Consider the following 10,000-nt stretch of genomic DNA (forward strand, 5'->3'; position numbering starts at 1 on the left):
AGATAAATATTCTGTGACTACTTTAAAAGGTACGAAAATCTAAAAATGGCTGGCAGTGGATGCAGTGGATGCAGTGGAAGCAGTGGATGCAGTGGAAGCAGTGGATGCAGTGGATGCAGTGGACGCAGTGGACGCAGTGGACGCAGTGGATGCAGTGGACGCAGTGGACGCAGTGGATGCAGTGGACGCAGTGGAAGCAGTGGATGCAGTGGATGCAGTGGACGCAGTGGACGCAGTGGACGCAGTGGAAGCAGTGGATGCAGTGGACGCAGTGGATGCAGTGGACGCAGTGGATGCAGTGGACGCAGTGGACGAAGTGGACGCAGTGGACGCAGTGGATGAAGTGGATGCAGTGGATGCAGTGGATGCAGTGGATGCAGTGGATGCAGTGGATGAAGTGGATGCAGTGGATGCAGTGGATGCAGTGGATGCAGTGGGTGCAGTGGATGCACGCAGAGCAGCCAGAGATAAGTCTGGCAGTGAGTAAACTCTCAAGAACAGACTCAGAGCTGCGCTTGAATCTGTGGGGGAGGTCCTTCATAACGTGTGAGCGTTAGCCTACAAGTGGGCGTGCCTTCAGATCAGGAAGCAGGCCACGCTTTACCCAATCAAATGTAGTGGGCGGGATTTACATCTGTGTGTTCGTTTCCCACTGGAAACAAACCGAAACTCATTTAACAATAACGTCCTCGGAGCCGACAAAACCACGGAGAGTTAGTAACAATTTAACTTACTCTTTCATCATAGAAACAAGTGGGCTTATAACCAAAACCATCCATGTTATTTAGTAGAAATAGTGTTAGTGGGAATGAAAACATAGTCGCACCACCGGAAGTGGAGCGCTGAGGGCATGGACCCGGTTTCCAGGCAGCGTAGGTCTAGTTAATCGCTCCCCCCAGAGTCTAATGCAAAAGTGAAAAACGCTGTTTTCCCTTTTTATTTGACGATGGGTTCCCAGATTGGGCAGTGAGAGAGTTAAAATGGTTGAGAATCACTGCTAGAGCCGTAAACATCTTCTCGTATGGGGGTCCCTGGCATATCTTTTCAAATGGGGGTCCGCGGGTTAATAAGTGTCAATAAGTGTCAATTTGGGGGTCCTTGACATGAAAAAGTTTGAGAACCACTGATCTAGGATCACAGGTAAATTAAGAACCTCATCATCATAATCAGTAGAATATACAAAAACAAATGAACCTGTCATCTGTCTACAGAACATGCTATCTAAACTACATTTTAACCCTTTGCATAAGCCTGCAAGGGCGTCAAGGCTAGGTCAAGTGCTACGAGCCACACACACACACACACACATGCATTTTAATATCTACAATCCCTCAGAACTCTGCTCAGCTGTTTCCAATGCACATTTGTTAATTGCATGGCGTTCAGTCTTTTATGGTTCTATGGCTTATTGTGCATATTTGTATATTGCATTTCGCATATTGCATTCCTTGGCCCCGTATTGCTGCTAGCAGCTATTTATTATTATTATTATTATTCTTACCTCTTCCCTACTATACTGAGTCCCAGGCCCCGCCCAGTCTTACCTCTTCCCTACTATACTGAGTCCCAGGCCCCGCCCAGTCTTACCTCTTCCCTACTATACTGAGTCCCAGGCCCCGCCCAGTCTTACCTCTTCCCTACTATACTGAGTCCCAGGCCCCGCCCAGTCCTCTTGGTCAGCTCCACAGTGATGAGGTCCAGGTTGTGTTCATGTTGGTACTGGGCCTCGTCTCTCAGCACCGTCAGACGGACCAGAGCCGGAGTCTGTCTGAGAGCCAGGATGGCATCTTCATGGTCCACTGCACGCAGGTCTACTCCATTCACCTACAAAAAACAATAGACAATAGTGATGCGCGGGCCGACCCGTAACCCGCGGGTCAACCCGTGGCGCGGGGGGTCGAGTCAGGATTTCAGAGGCAATTATGCGGTCTGCGGGTGAGCGGGTCAGCCGCTCTCACACGCAAAAAAATAAGAAAAATCATATGCTCTTGTTTTGTCTTTATTCCTAATAAGAATAAGAATAAGAATAATAACAATAAAACAGTTTGAATATACTTGGGGTGTATAGTTGAAGATTATTTTCTAACCTTGATTTTACAGAATTATAGGTACGACCCGCGGGGCTCAACCTGAGCCATAGATTTATATATGGGTTTGCGGGGGGGGGGTTGAGGCGGGTTGGGTTCCGTGGCGGGGCGGGTCATGAGAAAAACCCGACCCGCACATCACTAATAGACAAAATGCAATGCAGTTTTTGTAGTAGACTTAATTGTAGGACTACAACTCCCATGAGTTTTGTTTGGCACAGTATGACACATACATAAATCAAGCGATGACACCAGTCGCGTAACTACCGTGACACAGACAACGCAGTTGCGTTGGGGCCCAGAGTCATTCGGGGCCCACCCGCGCCGTAACAAAATAACCTGGTTGCTTGTTTCTCTCGCAAAATCTGGCAACACTGTAAGTCAGAAGAGGCGAGCTATACACGTTCATCTAGACCTCGTAACTACTGTGCAGTACGCCGCTGTCCTCTTGGTTTATAGACCGAAATGTGCAATTTGGGCTGTTTTCTGTGTTCTGTTCTGTCTTAAATCCTCGGCGGCCGCGGCGGGACCACCCCGCGTCCCACTGCGGGCCCACTGTTTCCTCGTTACGCCGCTGGATGGCACCCTGAACCTTCATATACTGTCATATTCACTGATTGCTTTGATTGCTTTATGAGCCAAAGCGTTGCTATAAATCTGAGTGAGCGGAGGCTGTGTTTACTGTGTTTATAAATCTATAGTCAACCAGGCCTGAAGCAGTAGTACTGCCTCTGCCCAGCAGGTGGGGTCAATGTCTCAGTTTATGAGCTGTCCTCTGAACACATTCAGTCCAATCCTAGACAGACAGACAGACAGACAGACAGACAGACAGACAGACAGACAGACAGACAGACAGACAGACAGACAGACAGACAGACAGACAGACAGGCAGACAGACCTGTAGGATCTGGTCTCCAGCCCACAGTCTTCCATCTCTGGCTGCTGCTCCTTCCTCATAAACCTCATGAATCACTATGGCATCCTGATGGAGAGAGAGAGAGAGAGAGAGAGGGGGAGAGAGAGAGAGAGAGAGAGAGAGAGAGAGAGAGAGAGAGAGAGAGAGAGAGAGAGAGAGAGAGAGAGAGAGATAGAGAGAGTTTCCAACATGCACGTGTAATTCCAGGTGTTACAGGAGGTTTAGTTGGTCTACACACAATACAATACATCACTGCAATATGAAAGAGACATTGTTTGTGTTATAACAATGTTCTGCTTAATATGAGACATTGATCATGGAAGTTGTGTGTGTGTGTGTGTGTGTGTGTGTGTGTGTGTGTGTGTGTGTGTGTGTGTGTGTGTGTGTGTGTGTGTGTGTGTGTGTGTGTGTGTGTGTTACCAGCTGTGTGTCTCTTCCTCCCACTATACTGAGTCCCAGACCAGATCGACCTTTAGAGATCTCTATGAGAGTCTCCTGACCCGGAACTACAGGACAACTGGACGGATCTGAGAGAGAGAGAGAGAGAGAGAGAGAGAGAGAGAGAGAGAGAGAGAGAGAGAGAGAGAGAGAGAGAGAGAGAGATTCACACTTATAAAGGAGTAATTCACCCAAAACATGATTGATTGATTGATTGATTGATTGATTGACTGATTACTTTATTAAAGGTAGGGTAAGTGATATTTTTGGGTTAAAACAAAAAGTATTTTGTTAAAAGGTTAAAGCACTATATTCTGATAGTAATCATTGCTATAGAGTGTTTTTTCAGTGACAGGAGTCTCCCCGTCTCTCCAGCTCTTTAATAAACAGAAAATACATTTTCTGGTAGGTGTCAAAATCTCAGCCAATCAGGAGAAAGTACCCATTTTTAAGCTTTATTTTTATAGTGTTCCTGTTCAAATTTTGCCTGCTCATTTCTTAGTGTCATCACTTCCAATTTCACTTGTTTAATCTATATCCTGATTGAGTTCTCTATCCTGATTGGATAAAATTGGAAATTAAACTGAAACTGAAACGAAAATGCATTTTCTGTTTTATAAAGAGCTGGAGAGACATGGAGACTCTTTATATGGACAGGACACTCTATAGTAACGAGCACTATCAGAACATAGAACCATTTTGCAATTATTTGAATAATTGCAAATCACTTACCCTACCTTTAACAGCTTGCAAAAAAATCACAGTAAAGTACAGTTCAATATAAGGTCTGCTAAGATCATTTTAAACCAAAGAAAGGCTTGTTTCCATTGGGGTCCTTTGTACTCAATTCATGGAAACATTTAATGACAGACAACAATATACACTACTATCAGTGTTGCCAGATTCTGTGAGAGAAACAAGCAACCAGGTCTAGGAAAACCAGCCCAAAACAAGCGACTATGGGCCACATGAGCACTTTAACATATACATCAGCTATTTGAAAATAGCAGATCTACAAGCTCACAACGCGTTGCGATGCGACACGTTGTGAGCTTGTAGATCGGCTATTTTCAAATTCAATCTTGCGGGGAAATTATAATAAGCAGATCTGGCAACCCTGACTACTATGCAAAACATCATATAAACCGTTTGAAAACAAAAACAGAAACATGTACAGTAAACAGTGGGGATGACCCACTCATCACATTACTGTCTCAGGAATGTGACAACGACTAAATAAATCTCAATGAGTTCCAGGCTTCATGGGGTAATTGATAGATTTTTTATTTCTTTGGGGGTGAACTACTCCTTTAAGGCCAACAAGTGTCGACTGACACGTCACAATACACCTTTGGATTGATTAAATACTTTATTACATTTATCACTAACCTGGAGGCATTTCACACAAGTGTGAATGGGGTTTAGTGTGTGTGTGTGTGTGTGTGTGTGTGTGTGTGTGTGTGTGTGTGTGTGTGTGTGTGTGTGTGTGTGTGTGTGTACGTACCTATGATGGAGTTCTGTTGTTCGGGGCTGGTGAGGGGAGGAGGGGGGCTCACCCCCCTTTCTGACGCTGTTACCTGCGCGCGCGCACACGCACACACACACACACACACACACACACACACACACACACACACACACACACACACACACACACACACACACACACACACACAGTGTTGTGTAAGACATGGTTTCATATTTCAAATCAACATTAAAAGTTACTTAAAGTAGTAATTTGTTGGTAGGAGACACAAAGAGTCTCCTTTGTGTCTCCTACCGGAACCGCTGCCTACCGGTCCGCTGGTCATCACATTATTGGCTTAGGACAAAAACTAATAAAATATCCATGAATTCAAGTCTCCATGGGGTGACTAATTGATTGAAAAAAATAAAGAAATTGGGGGAACTATCCCTTTAATGAAATAAGGACATTGTTATTAAAAACTATGATTTTCATGTTGCCATATTTGGTTTAGAAAAGCAATAAGCCATAAGATGCTGTGGTTTAGACCGTTCAGAGATCCAGGCTAACCCTATTTTACAGTGATCCTGGGCTGAAGCGCTGTAATTCTGAGGCTCTCATACATGTTATGCCCATATATGGAAACCCCTGATGTCATCAATATGACATCATAGTATTGACACCATAGACCGGCCTATAAGTTCTAACTAATAAAGGGTACAGCAACACGTACAAGAGAGAATCCTCCTCTGAGTCCCGGGAAGCTGAGAACAACCCTGTTACTGTAATATTAACAGTGTTCAACCGTGTTACTGTAATATTAACAGTGTTCAACCCTGTTACTGTAATATTAACATTGTTCAATCCTGTTACTGTAATATTAACAGTGTTCAACCCTGTTTCTGTAATATTAACAGTGTTGATGTGCGGCAGTGGGCCGAGGCCATCCATCCATCCATCCATCCATACACCCCCGGTTCAGCAGGTTCTACCAGACGGTTCTACCAGGTTCTACCAGACGGTTCTAAGAGGTTCTACCAGACGGTTCTACCAGGTTCTACCAGACGCTTCTAAGAGGTTCTACCAGGTTCCACCAGACGGTTTTAAGAGCCAGACAGAACAGTCTCTTCAGAGGCCAGAAGGTTCTGAAGCAGAAGGAGTAGATCCACACAACCTGAAGACAAAGAGGAGGAGATGCTCCCCGGAGAAAGAGGAGGAGGAGGGGGAGGAGTCGAGGCGGGATACGACGATAACCGCGTGGAGACCAGGCTGTACCGCCGTCGCTTCGCCGTCCTGGCGGTCTTCGGCCTGAACTCTCTGCTCAGCGCCTTCCAGTGGATCCAGTACGGCAGCATCAACAACGTCTTCGTCCGCTACTACGGCGTGAGCAGCGAGGCGGTGGACTGGCTGTCCATGGTGTACATGGCGGCCTACGTGCCCCTCATCTTCCCCGCCGCGTGGCTGTTGGACAGGCGGGGCCTGAGGCTGACGGCCGCGCTGGGCGCCGCCTTCAACTGCCTGGGGGCGTGGCTCAAGTGCGCCAGCGTCCGCCCCGACCGCGTGGGCTTCGCCGTGACGGCGGCGGCGCAGACGGCGTGCGCCGTGGCCCAGGTGTTCGTGCTGGGCCTGCCGTCGCGCGTGGCCTCCGTGTGGTTCGGCCCCGGCGAGGTGGCCACGGCCTGCGCCGCCGCCGTGCTGGGCAACCAGCTGGGCTCAGCCGTGGGCTTCCTGCTGCCGCCCGTCCTGGTGCCCAACACGCCCCACGACCCGGCGCTGACCGGGCGCAACGTCCAGACCATGTTCTACGGCACGGCGGGGGTCAGCGCCGGCCTCCTCCTCCTCACCCTGGCCGTTGTGAAGGACCGCCCTCCTCTTCCTCCCAGTCAGGCTCAGGCAGCACTACTCCATCCTCCGAGTCAGGCTCAGGCAGCGCTACTCCATCCTCCTCTTCCTCCCAGTCAGGCTCCTCAGGCGGGGCTGCTCCATCCTCCTCTTCTTCCCAGTCAGGCTCCTCAGGCGGGGCTGCTCCATCCTCCTCTTCCTCCCAGTCAGGCTCCTCAGGCGGGGCTGCTCCATCCTCTTCCTCCCAGTCAGGCTCCTCAGGCGGGGCTGCTGCATCCTCCTCTTCCTCCCAGTCAGGCTCCTCAGGCGGGGCTGCTCCATCATCTTCCTCCCAGTCAGGCTCCTCAGGCGGGGTTGCTCCATACTCCTCTTCCTCCCAGTCAGGCTCAGGCGGGGCTGCTCCATGCTCCTGCAGAGGTTTCCTCCTACAGACGCTCCATGCTGAACCTCTTCCAGAACCAGGCCTTCATCCTGCTGCTGCTCAGCTACGGCATCCTGACCGGCTCCTTCTACTCTGTCTCCACGCTGCTGAACCAGATGATCACGTCTCACCACCGGGACCAGGAGCTGAACGCCGGCCGCATCGGCCTGACCCTGGTGCTCTGCGGCATGGTGGGCTCGGTGCTCTGCGGCCTGTGGCTGGACCGCACCAAGACCTACAAGATGACCCTGGTGACCGTGTACGCCCTGTCCTTCGTCAGCATGCTGGCGTTCACCTTCACCCTGAGCAACATCTACGTGGTCTTCGTCACCGCCGGCATGCTGGGCTTCTTCATCACGGGTTACCTGCCTCTGGGCTTCGAGTACGGCGTGGAGATCACCTACCCCGAGTCCGAGGGGACGTCCTCCGGTCTGCTCAACGCCTCCGCCCAGGTCTTTGGGATGGTCTTCACGCTGATCCAAGGCAGGCTGACCACGGACCACGGCCCTCTGGCCGGGAACCTGTTCCTGTGTGCCTGGATCTTCCTGGGCGTGTTACTGACGTCCTTCATCAGGTCTGAGCTGAAGAGGAACAACGTGAACGTCAAAGCGGACGCCGACCGCCTGCAGCTCCCTGCGGAGTGTCACCGTGTGGAGGGTCTTCCCTCTGACAACCCAACCGACGGTTCAGAATCTTCCTTCAGCCAAAACTCTCTGTGAACCCCAAAGCAGTGGGGTGTGGGTGGGGGTCGGGGACCCCCAGGGGTCCTTTTCCAGAGCAAAAACAAAAAAGCACCAGGAAGTACCCTCTTCTTCCAGGAAGTAACCTCTTCTTCCACATTCGGGCACCAAATGTTGGTGACTTGAGCACCGAGCAGGCACACTACTGTATAGAAGCGTGGCACGGTAGCCTTTTAACTTCTTAAAAGGATGTCTTGCATCCCAGATTTGACCACAAAATGATCACTAAATCCTCCGCGGTTCTGGGGGCTTGTAGAAACCGACCGTCCCGTCCCCTCGGGCTATGGGATCAATAGACCCACACTGAGCTCACCAGCACCAGATGTGTGTCTCTGGTCAGGATGGTTTCTCAACACCAGTGTTGATTTCGTCGACTAAAACTACGGCTACCTTTTTTCACAGACGGAAACTAAGCTATGATGACTAAAAATATTGACAATTTCGTCAACAAATCTAGTAGAACTAAAAGACAAGTCATTTTATGTTTGGTTGCGCTCGGGTGTTGCACTCTGAAAATAGCAGATCTACAAGCTCACAACACGTCACAGCGCGGCGCGTTGTGAGCTTGTAGATCTGCTATTTTCAGCATGCAACCAAGTGTAAAATCAAGGCACCGCCAACATACATCTCACACCCGATATGCTCCTCATTGACTTACATTGTACGCTGAAACAGCTCTCAAAGTCACTATTTTAGCACATAAACAAACACAATCAAAGCTAATTCAGACAATATAGAGCATCACCAAACCCAGTACTGTTTATTTTTTAAATAAAAATGTCAACTTCCTGCTGATTTTACTATTTGAAGATCCGGATCCGGATCCACGGATCCAGTCCGGGTTTTCTTCTTAATAAAAATAGCAATATCAACGGGAAGTTAACATTTTTATTTAAAAAAAAAACAGTACTGGGTTTGGTGATGTTCTATATTGTCTGAATCAGATTTGTTTGTGTTCGTTTATGTGCTAAAAGAGTGACTTTGAGAGCTGTTTTACCATACAATGTAAGTCAATGAGGAGCATATTTTGAATTATCAATTTCTAATCAATGGAGCAGTTATTTTTGATTTCTTGTCCACCTTTGGAGTTACATCATGGCAAGGTAACTACACAACCCAAACCTCTACCAAAGTGGTCTTGCCCTTTAAGTTTAAAACAAGTAAATGCTCCGTCTGTCCGTCATCTATAGTGAACGTAGCAGCCCAACAGGGTGTGAGTGTGAGTGGAGGAACGTGTAGCTCTGGGAATCACACAGGTGAATGAAATCAAGATTCATTTATATTCATAAGGACTTGCTGATGTCATCACGCAGTATGTTTGTGTTTGACAGGAAGTCATTACAATTTGACTTTTACGGGACTTTTGGCATGACAATACACAAACATGGATTAGTTTTTTTGTCTTAATTTGTTGGGGCATCTAGGGTTAGGTATGTATGTCCCTATTATGAGTTTATGACCAGGGCTAAGCTCTAAAAGTGTGGAAAACATGTTGTCCCATTTCACCAAGTCTTTTACTACGGTCTTTACTATGTAAACAAACAGTCAAGTAATAGCAATGTAAAGAACTGATATAGTCATATTATAGAAATGTAAAAAACTAAAATATTCATGTAATAAAAAAACTAAAAACTAGTAGATCTACAAGCTCACAAGGCGTTGCGATGTGTTGTGTGCTTGTAGATCAGATCATCAAGTTGTTCTGCCCGACAACAACAGAGCTATAAGTCAACAGACAGAGAAGAGAAGTGGTGATCAGACAGCGGCCAGCGTCCAATCACATCCAATCACATCCAATCACCCATCTGATTGGATGATGAGTGGCTGAGGCGTATCAGCTGTGGCGGTGTGAATGAAACGCTGATTAGCCAATCAGCTGAAGCGTCCTTGAACAATCATGTTCTGCCTGAGCCAATGAGAGGCTCCTACATGATGCTGACGATCCACATTAAAGCCCTGTAATGTGTGCGCGTGTGTGTGTGCGCGCGTGCGTGAGTGTGTGTGTGTGTGTGTGTGTATATGTCACAGGGAAATTGGCATTCCAGGGAAATTGACAGGGGAGCGCTAGTTTTATAGGCGCGGGGTGGTGCT

The 10,000-nt window shown here is 48.1% G+C and overlaps 2 protein-coding genes across 2 annotated transcripts in view; one reads left to right on the top strand and one right to left on the bottom strand.

The window, feature by feature from the left end:
* LOC308086395 (inaD-like protein) overlaps positions 1 to 10,000 on the bottom strand; it is a 155,880-nt gene that overhangs the window by 17,100 nt on the left and 128,780 nt on the right. Inside the window, 4 exon segments of the mRNA XM_080429915.1 lie at positions 1,631 to 1,824; positions 2,986 to 3,069; positions 3,424 to 3,530; positions 4,946 to 5,018. Coding sequence (XP_080286041.1) covers positions 1,631 to 1,824; positions 2,986 to 3,069; positions 3,424 to 3,530; positions 4,946 to 5,018 — 458 coding nt within the window.
* LOC308086325 (choline/ethanolamine transporter FLVCR1-like) lies at positions 6,101 to 7,888 on the top strand (the record flags this gene model as incomplete). The annotated part of the gene is made up of 2 exons (XM_080429846.1): positions 6,101 to 6,793; positions 7,133 to 7,888. The coding sequence occupies 2 exons, from the start codon at positions 6,101 to 6,103 to the stop codon at positions 7,886 to 7,888; spliced, it is 1,449 nt and encodes a 482-aa protein (XP_080285972.1).

The sequence above is a fragment of the Gymnoscopelus braueri genome, assembly GCF_963280865.1.
Source record: "Gymnoscopelus braueri genome assembly, chromosome: 6".
NCBI lineage: Eukaryota > Metazoa > Chordata > Actinopteri > Myctophiformes > Myctophidae > Gymnoscopelus > Gymnoscopelus braueri.